Source organism: Genypterus blacodes, unplaced genomic scaffold (genome assembly GCF_046128005.1).
Source record: "Genypterus blacodes isolate CSIRO-AG114 ecotype Tasmania unplaced genomic scaffold, CSIRO-AGI_Gbla_v1 ptg000117l_1, whole genome shotgun sequence".
Classification (NCBI taxonomy): Eukaryota; Metazoa; Chordata; class Actinopteri; order Ophidiiformes; family Ophidiidae; genus Genypterus; species Genypterus blacodes.
Window position 1 is genome coordinate 76799 of NW_027466920.1, and position 24530 is coordinate 101328.

The window sequence follows — 24530 nt, forward strand, 5'->3', positions numbered from 1 at the left end:
TGAAGAGTCCCTGGACAGAGTATAAATTTCTCATTTAGGTGCCGAGCCGAAAGAATTTTAACTACTCCCACCCTGCGGAAAACAGAGCTGTAAATCTTTCCCTTTATTGATTCTCTCCGTCGCTCGGCTCCCTTCCTCCTTTTGTTTACACCCTAATTTCACTCCCACATCTGCACACTTTGTTCCCTTTCTTCCTCCCTCCTCTGCTTCCTCGTGATCTCTCTCTCTCTCTCTTGCTCTCTCTTCCAGGTATCGGAGTTTGAAACATTTCAACTACGACATTTGCCAAAGCTGCTTCTTCTCGGGCCGCGTGGCTAAGGGCCATAAGATGCAGTATCCCATGGTGGAGTACTGCACCCCGGTAAGAGTCTGAGCCGCCTGTTCGCTTCCTCCCATCCGGTATTCCCGTAAATGAACCACCTGGACGGAGCAGAAGTGCGTCCAAGTCTGCTGAAATCAACCTAACGACCATAAATGATACAAAAACAAGTGATCTGATCTGAAATGCGGTTCTACACACAGAGGTGATCTAAATAATCAAATAATATAAATATACATATCGATTAATATAAAATCATAAAAACATTTTAATTTCAAAATAAAATCAAAGTTAGATGGCTCTAACTTTAATATCTATTTCATTTCCTGTTTTATTCTCTTTTATGTCTTTGTTTTATGTCCTGTTTTAATGTCTCTGAATGTCTTTATGTCTCTAATGGAACGCGTCTCCAAGGTGCAAAGTAAAGAGCAAGAGCCTGAAATGTCAGAGAGGCTCTGGTTTTTGGAATTGAATCTGCAAACGTGCGCCGAAATTGTCAAATCGCCACAAATGACGACACGGGCGACTCGTCCTCAGATGGGATTCCACACGGAACGTTCCTGCAGGAGGAACTTCCTCCAGGGAGCGTCCAAAAAAATGTCCCCCGTCATTTCCAGCTATTTTTGTATTGACACACTCAGATGGCATGACGTGCTGGGTGTGTGTGTGTGTGTGGGTGGAAAGTGAAATGGGCTGCGTTTTCTAAAAGGTGTGTGTGTGTTCCTATCCAGTGAACAGAGCTGTCTTTGTTCTCTCTCTCTCTCTCTCTCTATCTCTCTCTCTCTCTCTCTCTCTCTCTCTCTCTCTCTCTCTCTCTCTCTCTCTCTCTGTCTCGTTCTCCCTCTCTCTCCCTCTCTCCCTCCCCCCCTCAGACCACGTCGGGTGAGGATGTGAGGGACTTCGCCAAGGTGCTGAAGAACAAGTTCAGGACCAAGCGCTACTTTGCCAAACACCCACGAATGGGCTACCTGCCGGTCCAGACCATCCTGGAGGGAGACAACATGGAGACGTGAGACTCACTCACACACACACACACACACACACACACACACACACACACACACACACACACACACACACACACAGCAAAAGGACAAACAAGACGTGTTTTATTACAAACAGAGAGACAATCCCACTGATGTGACCTGAATGTGAGCAGGCAGACAAGTTTGTAATTATGCAGAAACAAACAAGACACACACACACACTTACTCACACACACACACCGCTTGTGCACAGTGGTGTTGCATCTGTGTGTGGCTTAAAAAAGAACAATGATCTATGTTTATTCCAGCAAAAACAAAAGTCACATGTTTTTACTTATCAGTACTTATGTTTCAACACACACACACACACACACACACACTCGCGCTTGCACAGACACACAGTCGCTGTCACGCACAGATTCTTGTGTAGGATGAATATGCAACTGTAAATTGTGTGTGTCTAGAGTTTACACCCACTGTTTGTTGTCTTTTGTATTCCGAGTGTGTGTGACCCCCGCCCAACCACCTGCTTCTCATACTGCAGCTCCCATCATGCCTTGCTGTGTCATCATCTCACGTTTTTTTGTCTTGCAGTCCTGTCACTCTGATCAACTTCTGGCCCGTAGACCATGCGTGAGTACACACACACCAAAACACACACACACACACACACACACACACACACACACACACACACACACACACACACACACACACACCGGTCACGTACTTGCACTATCACAAAATCTTTGTCTCATGTATACGTACACTCTCACATATACAGATATCCACACACACATACACTCCAACCCATTTCATTGTGTGTATTCATTGTCTCGTGTCAGGTTGTGTGTGTGTTTCGGTCACAGACAGACTTTTTCCGTGGATCTGGATCAGGATTTTCCTGATATTAACATGTTTGAATACACTCCGTCACCTCTAGATGGTAGCAGAGACTTGAACCCAACTAGACAGCTTCGAAACGTTAAATACACACAAACATGCATTTTGCGGAAGTTTGGCCTTGGTGGAGGTATGTGCGTCTGCGTTGTATTCAGGCTTGGCCCCCTGGTGGTGCAGTTACAGGCGTTCATCATCATTCCTAATGCAAATGGAACAGAATACCAAAGCTCCCTGATAAAGCACCAAGGTGCCTTTCTCACTGGAAGTTTCCAGCCGAACACAAATCAAATCTCCCAAGGACTAAAGCACACAAAGTTGCGCCGTCTCCATGGAGACTCCTGGTTAATGATGTCATAACACTGAGCTTCCCGATTTTTTAAAGAGGCGACACGAGATCTCGCAGCCGCCGCGTCGTTTTAAGCGAAACTTATTATTTACACAGCATCTCATCATCAATCACAGTGTGTGCTTTTGTGTGCGTGCGCTTGTGTGCGTGCGTGTGTGTGCGCTTTGGGATTGTTATGCGCGGATATATGAGCTTTCTCTCTCTCTCTCTCTACCTCTCTCTATCTCTCTCTCTCTCTCTCTCTCTCTCTCTCTCTCCTCAGGCCTGGATCGTCCCCGCAGCTTTCGCACGACGACACACACACTCGGATCGAGCACTACGCCAACCGGTAACGCACCGCTCGCAGCAGCAGCAGTCGTTGTGGCGCCGACTCGCTGGCCTGTAAAAAAAAAAAAAAAACAGCACGTAAAGTTCCTCAGAGACGCCACGCCATCATTCTGCCTGATGTGATTTTGTGAATAATTAATATTTTGGGAGGGAAAACGCTGAGGTGCGGCACATTCCCGCGTCACAGCCGTCTCGTCTTTCCCCTCTGTGGCGCTCCGTGTTCACACAGCAGCGAATTCATTTGGGATCAGTTGTCCCCATTCCTCGCTGCCGCAGCTCCGGGGGAACTTTGGATCAACGTTTTCCCGCCTCGCTTAATGAATCCTAAAGTTCCAACTGAAGGAGAGTGAGAGAACTTTAGTTTGAACGCTGCTGTTGTGTTCACAACACACACACACACACACACACACACACACACACACACACACACACACAGTCCATAGGTCCATGCTCATAAACAACAATAACTGTTTTTCTAATACAGTGAAAATGTTGCGAAACGACATTATGCTACAGAAGTGATGAGGAATGCATCGATGCACGCCGCTGCACCGACATGTCTGCAGTCGTTCCTACGGCGATGCGTTCCGGGTGTGGAGTTGCTTGTCTTACCTAGCGCCTCAGCATGGGGGCGCTAGGTAAGAGTCCATCAGCTCTTACTCACCAGAAACGTGTCTGTGCTTGAGTTTGCTGTGATTCTAACTGCTGAGGCGCAAGAGTCAGTCAAACACAATCAATCAGTCAGCCAGTCAAGCAAGCAAGCAGCTGATCAATGAGTCAGCTCTCGGTTACTTCTTGGCGATGAGGCCGGCGTGAGGTCGGAGCCAGGGGGACGGGAGAGTTTGATCCCTGGCAGAGAGGGTGTGACAGCAGCCAGCGTAGCTGCGGGGCGAGCACGTACACTGACCCATACACACACACACACACACACACACACACACACACACACACACACACACACACATCTGGCCAATTCCAGATACTAAAGCACAGATTAGAGGGAAGGTGGCGGCGAGGAGAGGTAACATAATTAAGCCCGGAGCGAGCGTACGGCTCCGGCGGGGCCGCGGGGTTATCTCCCCATTCTGTAGCTTATGAGTACAAACACGCCGGCCTGGGCAGATGCCAGTCCATCAACGCCCCGCCACCACCCGCCATCCACCCCCACCCCCACCCCCCCACTCGTACACACACTCCATCTGCCTCGCCTCTCCGTGCCAAGCAGAGAGATTCCTTTATATTGTAGCGGCGAGATGAAGCCTCCGAGATCACGACTCGTGAAGGATTTATCGATCCTATAGGCTACAACCGGGAGGCTAATTCCTGGCATCGCTTGGTTGTCACCGTAGTAACAGAGTCATCATCAGGTCATCTGTACGCATCTTCAATGTATGAGAAGATGAAGTCGCTGAAATTCATTGGCCACACGAGGGCGCCGACTCCAAATCTAGTCTAGTGACGCGGGAGGAACATTAACCTAACACACACACACACACACACGCGCGCGTGCACGCGTCGGCCCCTGGCTCCTTTCCTCTCTGTCCTCCGTCTTTTCATCCAGCAGGTGTTAGAATCGTGGGGAATGAGTCACGCTGAATTGAAAACCCAATTCTGGGAGTCAGATCACATTGAAAGTTAGAGGTCACCGCTTTAGACACGAGCGCTGAAAGGCGACACCAGAGCGGCATGCAGGGGGGAGGGGGGGGAGGAGGGAAGAAGGGGGCGAAGCAAAGGTCGCTGCAGAAATAAAGGAATTTCTGCAGATAGTTTACCTGCTGAGGCTTCCTGACTCCAATCAGCAGAGAGGAGAAATCATCTCAGCCCGACGCTTTAACGTTCTTAACAAGACGCCGTCATTGTTTGCTGCTCATTCACAATCGTTTCCATGGAGATGAAGGTTAGGCGGGTGCGTTCGAAAACGTTTGTCATGTCTGTCGGGGCTCTGGCAACCGCCGCCAGAAAGCCGACATGGTCGTGTTTGTCTTCTTCTTGGCCACTGACTGCTTCTGTTTCTTCCTCCTCCTCCTCCTCCTCCTCCTCCGCAGGTTAGCGGAAATGGAGAACCGTAACGGCTCTTATCTGAATGACAGTATCTCGCCCAATGAGAGCATGTGAGCACCCGCTTCCTTAATGTTTGTTCCTTCCTCTGTTTGTGTCCTGCACACTCACTGATTGCACCCCATGTGTGTGTGTGTGTGTGTGTGTGTGTGTGTGTGTGTTGGCCCCTCTGTACGGTCGATTTCCAATGATGTGTGTGTACACGTGTTTGTACACGTGTGCGCCATTCCCAGCGTATCAAGCAAGTGCTGGGGCGATGTACACACACACACTCAGTATTGACCATACACACGTGAAAAAGCAAAATTCATGAACACGTCTAACTCCTTCTGCTCTTTAAAAAGAAGCAAACACGCTGTGTACACGGTGTCTGAACATTAAGTCATAATAAGTAAATACAGAGAGAGCGGCAGCAGGAAACGCACCCCGACCGGCAGCTGCTGAGTTGTGGCGGCGGGTCAGAGCCGGATGTAAATCAGTGGAGGTGGCGCCTCGGCAGAGCGTTACGCGTCTCCATTTCACTCACGACGATCTGCGGGTGCTAACGAGTCGGCGACCGAGCCTCCCAGTAACGCCAGGCGTCACCAAGCCCGCGGGCGAATCGCAGATGTGCGTCGATAACAAAACCCTCAAACAGTTTTGAGGCCTGGAAATCTAAAGTAGAGACGAGGTCGTGTTTATTCTCTCTATATTTTGATCGCCTGTTCCAGCTCTCAAAATCAATGAGTCGGCTGCATATCAGGAACCGATCACTTTGATTGATACGGCAGGAATTTAACGTACAACAATGACGAACTTCTAGTAAAAGTGCAGCGGCGTCTAAACACATCCCGGGGGCCATTTTGCATGCGAGTGTGTGTGTGGCGCCTGCAAGCACGCACGCACCCACGCACCCACGTTCGCCCGTAATGAGATTTGCTCTCTCGTTGACAAATGTTTTTGGAGGAAGATTAGTTGTTCTCATGCGGCGAGACTCCTTTAGTTTCCTCAGCCGACGCCCCAAATACCTGACCTAATTAAAATCCTCCCAAACACCCGCGGGCCGACTGCACCATCGCTCAAAGTTGGCGGAGCGCGGACGATTGAATTGCTCCAAAATCGGCGTTCCAAAGGAGCCTCAGGAACAAATGCCTCGTTCCTCCCTGCTCTCTGTTTTAGATTCACACTCACACACTCCTCTGTTGTGCCCCGTCACACACTTGCTGATTCCCTTTTCCACCGTCTGTGTGTGTGTGTGTGTGGGTGGATGATTGTGTCATAATTTCCTCCTCAAATATGTGTTTGACCATCAATGGCATGTGCTTGTGTGTGTGTGTGTGTGTGTGTGTGCGTTTGCAGCGATGACGAGCACATGTTGATCCAGCACTACTGCCAGTCTCTGAACCAAGGCTCTCCTCTCAGCCAACCACGCAGCCCCGCCCAGATCCTCATCTCCATGGAGACGGAGGAAAAGGGAGAGCTGGAGCGGGTCCTCAATGACCTGGAGCAGGAGAACAGGTCAGCAAGCGCACACACACACACACACACACACACACACACACACACACACACACACACACACACACGCAGGGATGTTTCCAATATGATACTTGTGTGGATCTCATTTTGGTTGCAAACTCACCACAGGAAATTGCAGTCCGAGTACGACCGACTGAAGAAGGCGCACGACCGGAAGGGCCTGTCGCCGCTGCCGTCGCCGCCGGAGATGCTCCCGGTGTCGCCGCAGAGCGCGCGTGACGCCGAGCTCATCGCCGAGGCCAAGCTGCTGCGACAGCACAAAGGGCGACTGGAGGCCCGGATGCAGATCCTGGAGGACCACAACAAACAGCTGGAGTCCCAACTGCACAGGCTGAGGCAGCTTCTGGAGCAGGTACACGCACACACACGCAGGAAGAGCGCCACCTGCTGGCCCAGACCAAAACGTGATAAGGACACGTTGTGCTTTTTGTTCTGTTCCCTCAGTTTTGCAGGGAAGCCCTTTACTCTTCTGTATGTGTGTATTGGTTGTAATGGCGCAGGCTCAACCAGCAGGGGACGACAGAGACCAGCCAGATATCAAATATTGCATTCAGCAGTGTTGTTAAAGTGATAATGTGTGTGTGTGTGTGTCGCAGAGCTCTTTAATTTATGGTTCACTATCAAGAAGAGATTGTCCACCAAAATGATGGCGGCTGTTAAAAGTGCCCTTGAGCAAGGCGTTAAAAACCTCAGATCCAAGTCCAACAGTAAACATAAATAAAGGTTAAAACTCTCTGCAGCCACACACACTAACTTCTTTTATTATCATTTGTTGTTTGTCTGGTGCGCGCGTGTGTGTGTGTGTGTGTTAGACGGATTCCAAGGTGAACGGTACAGCTCTGTCCTCTCCCTCCACCTCCTCCCAGCGCTCCGACTCCTCCCTCCCTCTGCTCCGCGTGGCAGCCAGCCAGACCACTGATACAATGGGTACACACACACACACACACACACACACACACACACACACACACACACACACACACAGTCCCATTTAAACTGTAAGACATAGCTCTAGTATTGTTCACACTCTCCAAACATAAATAACTCAGTTCTGTGCCTTGTTTTCACAGTTATTGTCCGATATTTACTCACACACACACACACACACACACACACACACAGGCCTTAAACGCACCTCCCTCCCTTCCTGTTTCAGGCGACGATGAGCTCTCCAGTCCATCCCAAGATGCATCTGGGCTGGAGGAAGTGATGGAGCAGCTCAACAACTCCTTCCCTCACAGCCAGGGTACACACACACACACACACTCACACACACAATGCACAATTTCTGAAATTTTCTCCAGAGAGCTAAATAAGGACGACTTTGGCATGTTTCTGTTTTTGAAGTCCTGACGTCTGCAGACGTTCCTCTCCTCTCTCTCTCTTCCTGGAAATGATCCAACTGATTTTTCTTATCTTCTCTTTCTTCCTGTCTTCTTTCCGTCCTTCTCCCCATGAGCCAGGAGGGAGAAGGGGACACCCATGAGAGGTCAGTGGCTCATCTCTCACTGCCCCCCCTTCCCCACACACACACACACACACACACACACCACCCTCTCGTCCTCTCCTTCCTCGTCTTCGTCTGCGATTTCCTTTCCTTGATCTGACCTCTGTCACTCCACTGCTCTGTTTTTCTTACAGTAGGAATGCAAATCGAGTTTGTGCTGTACGACGGTTTAGCCTGCAGTGTGTGTGTGTGTGTGTAACTCTTTGTGTACAACTGTTCCAACATTGGCATAAATTGTCGTAGTACAGAAGATTAAGACAACATTAACTGACAATTAAAGGGCTATTTTGCAATTCTGGAAATGTTTGGGGTTCACTTAAAAGGTCTGGATGTTCACCTGGACATTTCAGGGTCAAAGGTCACAGGTAAAAAAAACAAAAAACACTTCTGAGGTAAATCTGTGTCAGACTAAACTAAAGTTCACACAGAGGAGCTTTGCCAGGCTGTCCCATGCCTTCCAGGGATCCATTCAGCAGTATGTGTGTGAGTGTGAGTAGGTCACTGTGTGTGTGAGAGAGTGTGTGTGACGGTGTGTGTGTGTGTCTGCTGCAGCGTGTCCCCTGACCCTCCTCTCTCTCTCTCCCCTCCCTCCAGGTCCCAGCATCGGCAGTTTGTTCCACATGGCCGACGACCTGGGCCGTGCCATGGAGTCACTGGTCAGCGTGATGACGGACGAGCAGAGCGCCGAATAGCACGAGGCCCCTGCCCATCTGACCCCGCCCCCCCACCCCTGAAGCCCCGCCCCCTACACCCCTCCCTCTTTACCTACCTACCGCATGCTTTTTATAGTCAAAACAACTGGATCAGAAACAGTTTACAGAGAATATATAACGTCTATTTTTGTGAAGGGTTGCGGTTGAAGCAATGACGAGTTAAAAAAAAGACAAAAACGAGAAAAGACAAAAAGATTATAACAACTTGTAGATTTCAGTAGTTTCTTAAAAAGTCCAGAAGTTGTTTTATTATTAACAGAGGCTGATTTTTAAACTTCTATGCAATTGTATAAAACTAAGAGTGTGTGTGTGCGTGTGTGCGTGCGTATGGTGGGAGGGGACTTGGAAAGACAAGATACGAGATAATTGTCTTCTGTGTCGATCGTATATTTGCCATCTTCTTTGTAATGGGGGCGGGGGAGGGGAACGCGAGGAGCATTTCAGACATTTCTATAAGAGAGGATGATTGTAAACATAAGGGTGCTTTCTAAAGAGGAAAACGTCTTTCTACACCAGAGTTAAACTACTGTCGAGGTAATGCAGGCATCCTGAATCTTTACAGTACGTCGTCTGTGACACTGTGTGTGCGTGTGTGTGACTTTGTGTACGCTTGTGTGTGCGCGTGTGTGTCTGTGTGTGTGGTGCCTAATTTCCACATGACATCACAGCTTCTCTTTTGTTTTGGCTTTGTGTCGACACACGTTTGAAATGGTTTATCCAGCTCATCCGTCCATCTTTCCGTCATTCGCGTGTCCCTCTAAACAACACGACAGCAGAAGCGGTCGTCCTCGCTTTCCTTTTCCACGCAGCGTCCGAAGTGCGTAAGCAGATGTCGCCAAAAGGCCCAATTCGGAACTGACACAAGCCAACAAACGCACAGTAGTCAGTTACAGTTTTTCTGTGGCAGTTTTCAATTTGTCCAGCAAGGGACAGCATTAGGCTTATGGCACAAATAAACTACATGTGTGGTGGGAGCTATTACATACTTGAAAATCAGTAACCTTGAACTCCATTTAACACATTGACAGTAACGCTGCGTAACGGCACAGCAGTTCAGACAACAGGCGCGCCTTCAAATAAGCATCGTCTCAATAATACATGCACATCCCTGATTTCCTGGGAAGTTAGACAATTAATTACTTTGTCAAACTAATTCGTCCACCAAACAAAACCTGTAGTCTAAATTGTAATTTTGTACTCCAGTGCCAGAGTAACAGTCTTTACGTTTGTCTTTGAATGAAAGTTCAAAGGGTTTTTTGCCGGTATTTGTCTCGTGTTCAGTTCTGCATTGGGCCTTCGTAATCTTCTTGATTAGTGCAAAGGTGCAACTTCATTAGGAATATGCAGTACGCTGCGTTGTTGGTACGGAAGCGGAGGGAGAAGAATCTGAGCACTACACTGTTACAAGGCTGCTAGCTCCCAACTTTACTATCCGCCAATATTCACTTTGAACGAGAGAAACGAGCCGGGCAATGCAACCGCTACCTCGTGTGAATCATCAGTCCGCTCTACTGTACACTTATCCCATAATGCCCTCTGATTGTTTTTAACGTACCGTCTCCAGAGGTGTGAGTCTGAATCTTGGGATTTGCACGCCGCGTTTTCTCGTTTAATTGGACAGAAACCTGAACCTGTTATGCACTACTGTCAGACTGGGACATACTAGATGCGTGTTTTCTGTGTGGAGGATACATTTATTCTAGCAGCGTGTTACATTTCGTCTTTGGTTAAACCGTGTTTTTGTTTTGTGCCGTGTGAGGTGTTACGATTTTAGCATGTGTGACTTAATGGAAATCGGCCATGAGCTAACGTACAGCGCGGCCGCTAGGGGAAGGCGTCCGGCGCGTCGAGTGTAGGCGAAGGCATCAAAGCGCACTTGTTCTTTTTTTGCAGCATGATCCAAGAGATTTTGTTTTGATCCAAGACACTGAATTTGATTTTTTGAGTTTTTCTTCATTTCTAACTTTTGTCTTTCATTCTTCCATCTTTTTCAAATAACACGTCAATACTTCACAACATATCAGATTCCACCAAATATATGCCTTACTACTGTATTATAAAATGCTTTACTGTATATCAATAAAGCACGCAGTTATGTTGATTTGACTCACACTCGCCTACTTGTTTGATTTAACAAAGTCTCATTTCAAGATTTTCAATCATTTCAAGGCACGCAGGGTTGCTATGGTCACTGAAAGCCTCAAAAAGGAGAGAGATATCAAAGCATTTCCAAAAATGTTCACAAATCTTCAATCTCGGGAAGAATTGGTGTCATAATCTTGCAAACAGGTGAAAACAATGGATTTTAGTTCCTGGAAACCCGCCAGTGACTTATATAGGCAAATCTTCATGGTTATTGGTCAATTTTCATTTATATTATATATTTTATTTGTTTATTGGTATTGGGCTTGTAGGATTTCCCCCAAAATCCGATCCCAACAGTGGGAGGAGCCATAGAGCCACAGAGAACCTCACAAATAGATTTCAGTCAGACTCGATGAGGATTTCAGCAAAGTCAACAAAAATGTTGTATTTAAAAAGTGTGAGAATACAAAAGAAAAAAGCTGCGGTTTACAAAAGAGCATGAAAAGCTTGATAATGCACATTTAACCCTTTACTTGTCTGATGTAACAGTTTATTTCCCCAAAAAAACACTCCTACACTCGCCTGAGCAGGTGGCGAAGACGTGGCCGCAGGTGACAGACATGACCACCAGGGGCACCATGAGGCAAAGTCCTGGCCCTAATTTGAATCAAATCCTCAGAAAGGTCTGATCTCAGCTCTGAGCTTCTAATGTTCTTGCTGCCGCTTTGGCCTGATTCTGCAGCGACACATCCCGCTTAGAGTGTGTCGGAAAGACCTCATCCTGTACGCGTACAGCAGCGGGTTGATGGCCGAGTTGGCGTGTGATAGTAAAATGGCCCCGAGCGTGAGCGACATGGGGACCTCGCACTGCGGGCACAGCAGCAGCACGCAGTTGATGCAGTGGATGGGGAACAAGCACACTATGAACAGGAACAGGACCAGGAAGAGGGAGGTGGCCTTGCGGAGCTCCCGGCGAATTCGCACGCTGGGTTTTGCCGCTTTGGCTGTTACTGGGCGGGTGCCGGCGGGCCCAGGTTTGGAGCCAATCCTGCACCCCGGCTTTGTGTAAACAGCAGTGCTCTCAGTGTAAATAATGGACCCAATGCCTGACTCGGTCTGCTCACCCACATCCGCCTTACTTTTCCCCTCATTTCCCTTTGTCTCCTTCTCATTTCCTCTTCCTCTGGCTGTCACAGTCTGGGTCTCGGTCCCTGTTGTTCCCCCAGCTGCTGAACCCTGACCTGCAGCGTCCTCGGTCCCCGTCACGGCCTCGGCCCCAGCGCTCCCGTTGTTGACAGCAGCTCGCTTGGCCTTTGTGGTTCCCCTAGCGACGGCAATGCGACTGAGCTGGCGGCGAACCGTGATGAAGATTTGGGCGTAGATGATGAACATGGCCACCAGGGGCACCAGGAGGCAGAAGAAGAAGTTGAAGTAGACCATGTAGCTCATGTCCACCATGCAGGTGAAGATGCAGTAGCTGGAAAGAGACGCCATGATCGGTTCTTCACATTTCTTTTGTCTTTCGGGTCATTAATTGTATTTTCTTCCCTTTATTACTTCAGTCATTCATTTACTTCCTCTTCCTTCCTCCACTTAGTTCCTCATTCCTAACTACCTGCTTCATCACTCATCTAATCATTGGGTCCATGTAAACTGACATTCTTTTATCCGTTCATTTCATTCTCTTGCCTATTTCCTATTCAATCATTCATTCATTCATTCAGTCACCTCCTTGTTCAGCCATTATTGGATCCATCTTTGCCGTTCCCCTGCATTAACATTCTTTTATCGCCCACCCATGATGTTACTTTCCCGATTTCTACTTACTTCATTCATTCATCCAATCACCCAGCTGCCGCTCCACATCCTCTTACTGTGAGTCCGCTGGTTGCCGTTGCCAGTCCATGAGCGGCACCGTGCCAGTGATGGTGCCCAGCACCCAGGTGAGCAGCAGGGCCAGCCGTGCGTTCCTGGGACTCATGACGCGCTGGTAATGGAAGGGCATGAGGATCGCAACATAGCGCTCGGCCGCCACCGCCAGGAGGCTCAGGATGGAACTCTGGGAGATTGGTACACATCATGGTGACGTTAGTGGAGCTGATGCTGCGGAAAATCCAGTTTGTAATCAAGCGCAGGCTTTGTTTTGGGTCTTCACTCCTACCTGTGTGAGCGCCATCAGGATGCTGAGCAGGATGAGACACAGAGGCAGATTGTAGCGAGGGCGACCCAGGTCAGTCAGCACAGCACAGGGGACGGCCACCAAACCCACCAGGATGTCTGCCACGGCCAGCGACACCTTCACAGACAAACACTCACTTAAAATCCATCCATACTAAACCTGTTGATGACATTTTTTGACACCTTGACTCTCGGAATATCTGATTGGTCTGGATCATCCACGCGCCTCACCAGGAAGTAATTGGTGACGGTGCGAAGCTTCTTGTTCCAGGTGACGGCCAAACACACCAGGAAGTTTCCTACGATGGCCAGCAGGGCTATGATGATCTCCATGGCGATGTAGACACCTTTGAGGCTGGGCTGGTATCCGTACGGCATGTTGGCCGAGCAGCTTGCAGAGGTAGAATTCATTATGATGGAGAGCTTGGGCTTTCCACGGTCATGGAAAACCTGGAAAACAGAACAGGAAAGGGGAAAAACAGAAACAAGCAGACACTTTTAACCCCAAGCAGTTGCCTTAAAACACTTGGCAGCATCCGTGTCATTCAGCCAAATTGGGGAAGAGGTGCGGCGCAGAGAGGAAGAGGCTGGCTGGTTGTTATGAAGCCAGGCCTTTGTGCCGAGCAAGTGAGGGGTGAAATTGTTCCTGATAAGAGAGGAAAACAAAAGCAAACGCACGTACGACGGCACGAGGCCTGCCAAGCCCAGCGTTCACTGTTTACTCTCGCCGATAGGGACTCAAACCTGCAGCCTGTTGCTGTGCACACATGTAAATACACAGTAAATAAACTCCATTTTGATCTTTTTATCTGTAAAATGGGTAAATAAATGTCTGTAATTACTTCTGTGACAGCAAGCAAACAAACTTCCTCTGCTACAAGGTTATTCCATTACAAATTCATTTCTTTTTAGTTTTAGGTTATCATTTGCAAGTTACCTTTGGCAGTTTTTGTGTAATCAGTTGTTGAATGGAAGCGTTTTTAGGACTCTGAGAGACACAAATGACTTGATAAGCTGGGGATTTGAGTCACATGGGTTAAGTTTGACTTTTGTGGATGATTCTAATTCTCTCTGCAATTGTAGGAAAGTATGCATCACCGCAATGACATCTGAACTCAGATTTCAATCGAATAATAGAGCAGAAGTTTCATTTCCACCCTCCTGACATCCCAAATATGTCCTGCATAACACAATATCACTCGGACAGAATCCTGTGTGTGCAGTCTTGCAGATACCTTGAGATTGAGAGGCCGACTCACCTGGATTAAGCTTCTGGCGCAGTCATCAGAGTCACCGGGACGTCAACAAAGCTGTGATGCTGCTGAACGAGATGCATCAGGCTGCGCCGCTGTGCAAACGAGGGAAGTAGTAAGAGGAACACAGCCTGCTCAGATGAAACACACACGCACACACACCATTTCTCCTTCTGTCTTTTTCTCTGCCAAACAGGAGATAAACTCAGACAATGCATTGACCTTCACAGAGCGCCGTAAAGCACGTCAGACGTCGGGCCTGCCGAGTGACAAGCGGCGTTGATGTTGCAGCGCTGCATCAAATGGAAAAGTAGATATGCTTTGACGCAAATCTGCAGGCTGCTACTGACAAAGCAAACAGACGGTGCTGACATGTAAATGATGTCCGCCTGATGCACACTGATGTGATGATACAAGGAGGTAGTGAGTGAAAACATAATGTTCATCAGAGTTGTTTTTTCATCAGGAATGTCATTTATTTTGTGATTAAATGTGACACTGAAAACACACCTCAAACTAACAGGTAAAGTAAAGTAAACAGTTAAGTATTCCAATAAAATTAGATTCAGACTTTTCAAAACATCATATTTGATTGTGAGGAGAATATTTTGTCGTTATATATATATATATATAACATCTAAATATTAAATTAATTAAATGTAAACTGAGTCGATGTTTAACCTGCTCACTGCTGGACTAGACTAGACACTACAGTTTCTCCCCAACGTTCTCAATCCCTCTCCAAGGCCCCGCCTCTTATTTATGTATCTGTTTGAGTCTGACCTTAAGTTTGGCTGCCGTTTGTGCTCTTCATGTGATATCTGCAGCATTCCACCGTACACACACCATAGCAGTGTTTCGTTTGCAAGGGATTCAGCCATCAGGAGATGCACTTGTTCCAGCAGGTCACCACTGAGTCTGGTGCTGCTGCCAGCACTGTATTGTAAGATGAAGTAGCCCAATTTATAATTTTTATAAATAGTATACTATTACCAGCAATATAAATAAAGCATTTTTGAAAGTAGTTTTAATGGGATTTGAACTATTTAATTTTTTTTATTAATAGCTGGTGGCACCACAACAAAGAATGTGTGTGCTCTGAATAACATCCTGCTTGCCACACAAGTATTGTTCAGAGAATTGGAAGTACTCATGTACAGATTGATACCTTGCTTACAGCAGAAACTGCAAAATGTGTCGTCCAACATTTTCTGCTCATGCGCAGTAGCGCTTTTTGGTTCTCTAAACCATCATAGAAATCTTGGATATTAACTACTGGTCTTGTTCGGTCGAATTTTTTCCCGCGATGTGTGATGGCGATTTTTTTTCACAGTGAAATCGCAACTATTTCTCCCTCGCATGCAGAGCAGAGATTTATGTACGTGCACAACGGATTCTTTACACAATTGTATCGTGACAGGCAGAATGACATTCACAGCACACACATCAAACATGTGACTGTAGTACAAAATGTTCTTGAATACTTCTTCAATTCATATTTAGTTTTCTTAATATGGGAAATTCATACTCAGAAAATGCGTCTCTGTAGGTCTTTGTCGGCTGCATGTTCTCACTGAACTCTCGTGTCAGAGGCACCGCAAATGGACTGAAATATTATCAAATGTATCTTTTGTAAAACAGCATTGGCTTTTTGGTACAAATGAACACAGGAAGTTGGAGTGGCTTTGGCCTTAAGCCTCCTGATATTAATGTACATCTATTTACAATAAGATGATAAATGAGAAAAGGTTTAGCTCCTCTCTTGCTCCTGAATTATAATTGCAGTGTGTGTGATCACAGAAGAATCATGACTACATTGTGTCTTCATTTGCATGACATTTGCACTACCTGCCTTCATCTCTGTATCAATGTCAGAGCACGACACCTTCCACCCCAGGCACACTTTATATTCATTATATGGAATATCTACTAATATTAATTGGTATTAGTAATTGTATTTATGGATGAAGAATACTAAACAAAGAGCTTCAATTTGTATATTCTCCTTTATTAATGTCCTTTATTAGAATTGTTTCACACGCATTTTGAGACCAGAGTGCAGATAAATCCCACTGGATGTGCAATATTCCAACTTCATCATCAATACATCACAGATCAGTGAGAGAGTAAACAGAGGGTTAAGTTTTTATCTTTTACAGCTCAAACTTTCTCTACAGCCAAACCATCCTGCGACAGCTTTGAGATGAATCTCAAAGGGGGTTATGGGTGATGGGTAGGGCCGGGGTGAAGGAGGTGAAATATCAGGGGAAGAAGTTACAAGAGGGTCAGCGAGAAGAAGTAAAGGTTTCATTGAAGGTGAGGAAGGTTAGGGTGCTTTGCTCTAGTATCCATTAAGTGCCTCCTGGCTCCAGAGGGCGCTATACTAACACAACTACGTTTATTCTTCCAGGCGAATCACGTTTTACTTGGAGTGTCTGCTGAATCTGGATAGAAGCAACCTGAGTCATATCCTCCACACGTTACGTCTGTAGGAACTGAAGAACTCAACTCTCTTCACACCTTCCAGAGGATCTGTGATGACAAAGAGAGGGAGAGATGAAGAACTGTGGACACAAATGTGTCTCAGGTACTCTGGAATTGTCTCTCATGCACAGAAAATCAGACTACAGAGGCGGATATTTGGCTGACACAAAGTTAAAGGGTTTATAATATGATCTGGATGAGCAGCAAACAATTTAGTGAGTCTAAGAGTAAAAGGAAGGAAGATGAGACTGGATCCTGACCTGTCAGACAGATGAAGTGAACGTGATCACCACAGTCTTGATCCTGCCACAGGAACATCATATTTGGGTTCATGGCACCGCAGGGACTGGTGAGCTGCCAAGGGGAGTTCCTTTCATCCCAGTTGACATAACTCAGGGACTCACCGGACATCCAGAACCACCTATCGTCCATCAGGCCCCTATTGAATAGAACAACAGACCTCTGAGCTATAAATAATGTAGTTGTGGATGTATACAAACACATCAGCAGCTGGATTAGGACAAATGAAGACGCAGGTCCTTCCTGTCAACATGACAGTTCGTTGTGTGTGTGTGTGTGTGTGTGTGTGTGTGTGTGTGTGTGTGTGTGTGTGTGTGTGTGTGTGTGTGTGTGTGTGTGTGTGTGTGTGTGTGTGTGTGTGTGTGTGTGTGTGTGTGTGTGTCTGTGTTTTCAGACAATGCCTCTAGGTAAACTCTGATTTGGTAGAATGGTTTCCTTCGAACTGTTCTGAATCCAACCTGACCTATTTAGGAATGAAGGTTTCTCCCTTCATCCTTACTATTCTATATCAGAGTACCTGCGCAGTCCCAGCCAAAGGAGTTCTGTGAGCGGGAAGGTGGCGTTACCCAGCACCTCCTCCACCTCCCTCTGCTCCTGCAGGCTGTGGATGGTGAGCAGGTCCCAGTAGAAATCTCTGCAGTAGAACAGGGCGTCCGACCAGCACAGCTTCTTACCCACCACCACCACGTTCCTCTGCCCAACCACAGCAGTGAAGGAAGGTGGAGGTGGGACCTCTTCTAGAAATGTGGACAACAGTACACCAGTCACACTCATCAGTCTTTGTTATCTACATATCCTCACATAGGACTTTAAAGTCAGACTGCTTCTGGACGTAGCATCAGATAGCTGCTCATCACTTACCACCGTACACTTCAACCTCACTTAACACCAAAGTTTTCCCTGAGCCATGAATGTACACGTTGACAAACCGTCCTTCCATCCCTCCACACTGAAAGGTGTGAGTCTCTCCAACTGGGATGGAGGAGATGATAGCACACCTAAAGCCAGAGAGTGAAACTTATTACAGGGTTACAGAGATGATCCGTCTACTGATCACACCAACCTGAACTCAATTATTAAGATGAATGAACAAGACAGACAGAGGAGGAATCACAATCATCTCCTGCAGGATCACCTTGGGTTGGTGTTGCCGTTGTTGTCTGCTGAGTTGCCGATGAGGATCTCAGCACCGTCGAGCCACTCAGGATATTTATTTCTATTGGTGATATTGATGTAACTGATCCTGTAGACACCTGGTAGGTTCAGTCTCCACCAAGGGTTGGCCTGCCTTTCTGTACGGCTAAAGGTCCCAGATGGGTCTGTGTCCCCATCATTGGCATTTTTAGCAACAGCTTGATAATAGTCTGATGACTGTTCTGCTTTTCCGTTTCTTGCCACGTTTGTTAAAGAGGCGGCTGGAATGTGAGAAAACAGACATTAATGCTCCAAACTTCTACTGACAACATAGATGCTTTCAAGCATTTTGAATATTGAACAAAAGATATTCGGGCAATCTGTATTACTAAAATTCTGAAGATTTTATAGACATTTGATTTTAATCATAGCACAGTTGACATTGATTGAGAATAAGTGACTTGGTCAAAACACACAAATTCTTTTGGAAGTTGTTACAAAAGATGAATCAGGAGGATCTTTAGTTAATGTATTTAATGTTTACTGTTGAATTTAGATGTGAACCCCAGGAAGACGAGCTGAGCTTTATGGCACAGTTCATGGGGATCCTAGAAATAAACAAACTTACCTGCTGAAAATGATACAAGCCATAACTGGAAGACAACGCCTGAGAATGAAAGTATGCCAAGAATGTTTGAAAAATAATCATTACATCTTAACATCAAAACTGCATATTTCACTCAGCAACATATCAGAAAATATTTAATTATGTGAATCCTTATCCTAGTTGTTGCATTTATGGCTAAAAGGGTGATCTTGATAGACTTCTCTCAACTCTGACTTCCAGCCTTGGGATTAAATCTCGTTTAACTCGTTGGTTAATCAAACATGTGACTGTAGTACAAAGTGTTCTTAAATACTCCTTCAATTCATATTAAGCTTTCCCAAAAATGGGAAAATCGTACTCACAAAATGTGTCTCTGTAGGTCTTTGTCGGCTGCATGTTCTCACTGAACTCTCATGTCAGAGGCTCAAACAATGGACTGAAATAGTTTGTCTGTTTCTTTCACGATGTTTCAAAGATTCGAGAAGGATGTAAATATTTTTGCATTTGACTCATGTTAATGAGGGTGTAGCTCATTTACCAATCAAAGATATTTTAACTTGATGTATGTCCTTCCTGGACACCAATTTCCCTATTAATGAACTAAAACGTCTGCAACTCTCTGGAAAATCACAACACGCACACAGAGACACAAGCACATCAGAAGTCACAAAATGCTGCGTGGACACGTGTGATTTCAGATTTAGTGATTTGCTCAGCAGCACTTCAGCATGCTTAAGTCCTGACAGCAATACATCTATCCATCCTTTTTCTATCACCGCTCATCCTCTAGTGCTTCGCGGGGTCGCTGGAGCCAATCCCAGCTGCTAATGGGCGAGGGCGGGGTTCACCCTGGACAGGTCGCCAGTACACCGCAGGGCACACATACACAACAACATTCACACTCACATTCACACCTACGGACAATTTGGAGTCACCAACTTAACCTGCATGACTTTGGACTGTGGGAGGAAGCCGGAGTACGCAGAGAACCCATGCAGCCACGGGGAGAACATGCAAACTCCACACAGAAAGGCCCTGGTCTCGTACCCACAACCTTCTTGCTGCAAGGCACAGGTGAAAGCAATGTAGATATTGATAATATTGATTGACATTCCTATCAAGGTTAGTACCGATTTGCTTAACGCCGTGTTTCCATGGTAATCCCATGAATGCTATCAGTTTACTTTGAATGACATCCATATTATCAAATGTATCTTTTATAAAACAGCATTGGCTTTTTGGTACAAGTAACAAAAACACATGAACGCTGCAAGTTTGAGTTGCTTTGGCCTTTAGCCTTCTGATATTAATGTACATCTATTTACAATAAGATAATAAATGAGAAACATAGCTTTTGAGGTTTAGCTCCTCTCTTGCTCCTGAATTATAATTGCAGTGTGTGTGCTCACAGAAGAATCACGACTACATTGTGTCCTCATTTGCATGACATTTGCACTACCTGCCTTCATCTCTGTATCAATGTCAGAGCACGACACCTTCCACCCCAGGCACACTTTATATTCATTAAATGGATAATCTACTTATAATTAATTGGTAATAGTAATTGTATTTATGGATGAAGAAAACTGATCAAAGCTTCAATTTGTATATTCTCCTTTATTAATGTCCTTTATTAGAATTGTTTCACACGCATTTTGAGACCAGAGTGCAGATAAATCCCACTGGATGTGCAATATTCCAACTTCATCATCAATACATCACAGATCAGTGAGAGAGTAAATAGAGGGTTAAGTTTTTATCTTTTACAGCTTGAACGTTCTCTACAGCCAAACCATCGTGCAACAGCTTTGAGATGAATCTCAAAGGGGGTTATGGGTGATGGGTAGGGCCGGGGTGAAGGAGGTGAAATATCAGGGGAAGAAGTTACAAGAGGGTCAGCGAGAAGAAGTAAAGGTCTCATTGAAGGTGAGGAAGGTTAGGGTGCTTTGCTCTAGTATCCATAAAGTGCCTCCTGGCTCCAGAGGGCGCTATACTAACACAACTACGTTTAACCCCCATGTTATAATAATGTTTTACTTGGAGTGTCTGCTGAATGCAGCCTGAGTCATATCCTCCACACGTTACGTCTGTAGGAACTGAAGAACTCAACTCGTGTCACAGCTTCCAGAGGATCTGTGACGACAAAGAGAGGGAGAGATGAAGAACTGTGGACACAAATGTGCCTTAGGTCCTCTGGAATTGTCTCTCATGCACAGAAAATCAGACTACAGAGGCTGATATTTGGCTGACACAAAGTTTAAGGGTTTATAATATGATGTGGATGAGCAGCAAACAATTTAGTGAGTCTAAGAGTAAAAGGAAGGAAGATGAGACTGGATCCTGACCTGTCAGACAGATGAAGTGAACGTGATCACCACAGTCTTGATCCTGCCACAGGAACATCATATTTGGGTTCATGGCACCGCAGGGACTGGTGAGCTGCCAAGGGGAGTTCCTTTCATCCCAGTTGACGTAACTCAGGGACTCACCAGACATCCAGAACCAGTTGGCGCGCCTCAGGCCCCTATGGAATGGAATAACGGACCTTTGAGCTATAAATGTCTAGTTAGTGTAGGTTTGGATGTGTACAAACACATCAGCAGCTGGATTACGACAAATTGAGGTTGTGGGTTTTAACTGCAGCAGATTCCCATGAAGACGCAGGTTCTTCCTGTCAACATGACAGTTTGTATTGTGTATTGTTGACCTTTGTGAATTTTGAAATTGGTCACATGTCAAACCACAGAGAAAGCTTAGCAACCTCTTTCTGTGTGTGTGTGTGTGTGTGTGTGTGTTTGTGTGTGTGTGTGATTTGGTGGAATGGTTGCCTTTCAAATGGTCTGAATCCAACTTGACCTATATAGGACTGAAGGTTTCTCCATGTCTAGATGATCTTTGGAAGCTGAACCTTCATCCTTACTATTCTATATTAGAGTACCTGCGCAGTCCCAGCCAAAGGAGTTCTGTGAGCGGGAAGGTGGCGTTACCCAGCACCTCCTCCACCTCCCTCTGCTCCTGCAGGCTGTGGATGGTGAGCAGGTCCCAGTAGAAATCTCTGCAGTAGAACAGGGCGTCCGACCAGCACAGCTTCTTACCCACCACCACCACGTTCCTCTGCCCCACCACAGCAGTGAAGGTCGGTGGAGGTGGGACCTCTTCTAGAAATGTGGACAAAAGGACACCAGTCATTCTCTTCAGTGTTTGTTATTTAGGTATCCTTACTTTGAACTTTAAAGTCAGACTGCTTCTGGATGTAACATCAGATAGCTGCTCATCACTTACCACCGTACACTTCAACCTCACATAACGTCAAAACCCTATGAGCACCATGAATGTAGACATTGACAAACCGACCTTCCATCCCTCCACACTGAAAGGTGTGGGTCTCTCCAGCTGGGATGGAGGAGATGACAGCACACCTAAAGCCAGAGAGTGAAACTTATTACAGGGTTACAGAGATGATCCGTCTACCAATCACATCAACCTGAACTCAATTATTAAGATGAATGAACAAGACAGACAGAGGAGGAATCACAATCATCTCCTGCAGGATCACCTTGGGTTGGTGTTGCCGTTGTTGTCTGCTGAGTTGCCGATGAGGATCTCAGCACCGTCGAGCCTCTCAGGAAATCCATTTCTATTGGTGATATTGATGTAACTGATCCTGTAGACACCTGGCAGGTCCACTCTCCACCAAGGGTTTAAACTTGTTAAATAGGTGCAGGACCCATCCGCGTAAGCTGGGTTTGTGTTCCCATCAATGGCTTTCTGAGCATTATCAGCAGCTTTTGTCTGCACTGCTTTTCCATCTCTTGCCACATTTGTTAAAGAGGCGACTGGAATGTGAGAAAACAGACATTAATGCTCCAAACTTCTACTGACAACACAGATGTTTTCAAACATTAGATTATTGAACAAAAGATATCCAGGAAATCTGTATTACTGTTATTCTGAAGATTTTATAGACATTCAATTCTAATCATAGCACAGTTGACATTGATTGAGAATGAGTGACTTGGTCAAAACACACAAATTCTTTTGGATGTTGTTACAAAAGATTAATCAGGAGGATCTTTAGTTAATGTATTTAATGTTTACTGTCGAATTTAGATGTGAACCCCAGGAAGACGAGCTGAGCTTTATGGCACAGCTCATGGGGATCCTAGAAATAAACAAACTTACCTGCTGAAAATGATACAAGCCATAACTGGAAGACAACGCCTGAGAATGAAAGTATGCCAAGAATGTTTGAAAAATTATCATTACATCTTAACATCAAAACTGCATATTTCACTCAGCAACATATCAGAAAATATTTAATTATGTGAATCCTTATCCTAGTTGCTGCATTAATGGCTAAATGGGAGATTTTTATAGACTTCTCTCAACTCTGACTTAGAATGGAATCTCATTTAACTTGTTGGTTCATCAAACATGTGACTGTAGAACAAAGTGTTTTTAAATACTCCAATTTATATTTAGCTTTCTAAAAACGTGAAAATCATACTCACAAAATGCGTCTCTGTAGGTCTTGGTCGGCTGCATGTTCTCACTGAACTCTCACGTCAGAGGCTTCACAGTGGACTGAAATAGTTAATCCGTTTCTGTCATGATGCTTTAAAGATTCGCAAAGGATAAAAATATTTTTGCATTTGACTCATTATAATGAGGGTGAAACTCAAAGATATCTTAACTTGATGTATGTCCCTCCTGGACACGAATTTCCTTATTAATGAACCATAAAGTCAACAACTCGCTGGAAAAACACAACATGCACACAGAGACACAAACACATCAGAGGTCACAAACTGCTGCGGACACGTGTGATTTCAGATTCAGTGACTTGCTCAGTAGCACTTCAGCAGGGTGAATGCTTAAATCCTGACAGCAATATTGATATTGATAATATTGATTGACATTCCCATCAAGGTTAATAGCGATCTGTTTAATGTCTTATTTCCATGGTAATCCCATGAATGCTATCAGTTTACTTTGAATGACATCCATATTATCAAATGTATCTTTTGTAAAACAGCATTGTCTTTTTGGTATACATATCAAAAACACATGCTGCAAGTTTGAGTTGCTTTGGCCTTTAGCCTCCTGATATTAATGTACATCTATTAACAATAAGATAATGAATGAGAAACAGAGCTTTTGAGGTTTACCAATAATAATTCCAATATGTGTGATCACAGAAGAATCACACACACTGGAATCACAAATTAAATGTGTGTTCATTTGCATGACATTTGCACTCCCTGCCTTTATCTCTGGAGATCATTTTTTATATAGGAAGAGGGGAAAGAGGAGAGAGAGAGATAGAGAGAAGGATGGAAGGTTGTATTATCACTACTATTGTTGTTAAACTTCATACATAGACCCTGAGGTAGAGTACAAGTAGATTGGAATTGCAATGATGTCATAGGTTACATACAGTTCTTACAGGATGATGGCAAACAGCAATGTAGGCTAGTACAAATCGCATCATAGGTTGTGATAGAGAGAGAGAGAGAGAGAGAGAGAGAGAGAGAGAGAGAGAGAGGGAAACAGAAAAACATGTGAGAACATGTGGTTGTTGCGTACTGGACCCAGGGGGTAGGCGTTTACGAATTTAAAGTGTTTCCTGAATTATTACCAAATCATTAGAGTATTAAGAACAACAGGGTTCTTGGTGAACTGAGAGATCTTGGTCGGGAGAGAGACGAGTAGATCAGGGCAGTGGCGGAGGAAGGGAAGGAGCACGACGAGGAGCACTGCCTTCATCTCTGTATCAATGTCAGAGCAGGACACCTTCCATCCCAGGCACAGT

The 24530-nt window shown here is 45.6% G+C and overlaps 2 protein-coding genes across 9 annotated transcripts in view; one reads left to right on the forward strand and one right to left on the reverse strand.

The window, feature by feature from the left end:
* dmd (dystrophin) overlaps positions 1-10789 on the forward strand; it is an 86134-nt gene extending 75345 nt beyond the window's left edge. For 5 of the 8 annotated variants that reach the window (XM_076161851.1, XM_076161844.1, XM_076161846.1 and 2 more), the window contains 10 exons: positions 250-361; positions 1192-1328; positions 1900-1938; positions 2817-2882; positions 4927-4992; positions 6278-6436; positions 6566-6809; positions 7270-7384; positions 7614-7703; positions 8559-10789. In XM_076161851.1, coding sequence (XP_076017966.1) covers positions 250-361; positions 1192-1328; positions 1900-1938; positions 2817-2882; positions 4927-4992; positions 6278-6436; positions 6566-6809; positions 7270-7384; positions 7614-7703; positions 8559-8656 — 1126 coding nt within the window. In that variant the 3' untranslated portion in view covers positions 8657-10789. Of the gene's footprint in view, positions 1-249; positions 362-1191; positions 1333-1899; positions 1939-2816; positions 2883-4926; positions 4993-6277; positions 6437-6565; positions 6810-7269; positions 7385-7613; positions 7704-7920; positions 7947-8558 lie in introns of those variants that run through there. The other 3 variants (XM_076161848.1, XM_076161847.1, XM_076161850.1) reach the window with 3 other exon arrangements.
* A 159-nt stretch (positions 10790-10948) lies between these two features.
* LOC143009781 (adenosine receptor A1-like) lies at positions 10949-14337 on the reverse strand. Its single transcript, XM_076161852.1, has 5 exons — positions 14200-14337; positions 13172-13390; positions 12924-13058; positions 12637-12821; positions 10949-12239 (listed from the first exon to the last, which is right to left on the reverse strand). The coding sequence occupies exons 2-5, from the start codon at positions 13349-13351 to the stop codon at positions 11468-11470; spliced, it is 1272 nt and encodes a 423-aa protein (XP_076017967.1). The 5' UTR covers positions 13352-13390; positions 14200-14337; the 3' UTR covers positions 10949-11467.
* Between the last annotated feature and the right edge of the window lie 10193 nt (positions 14338-24530).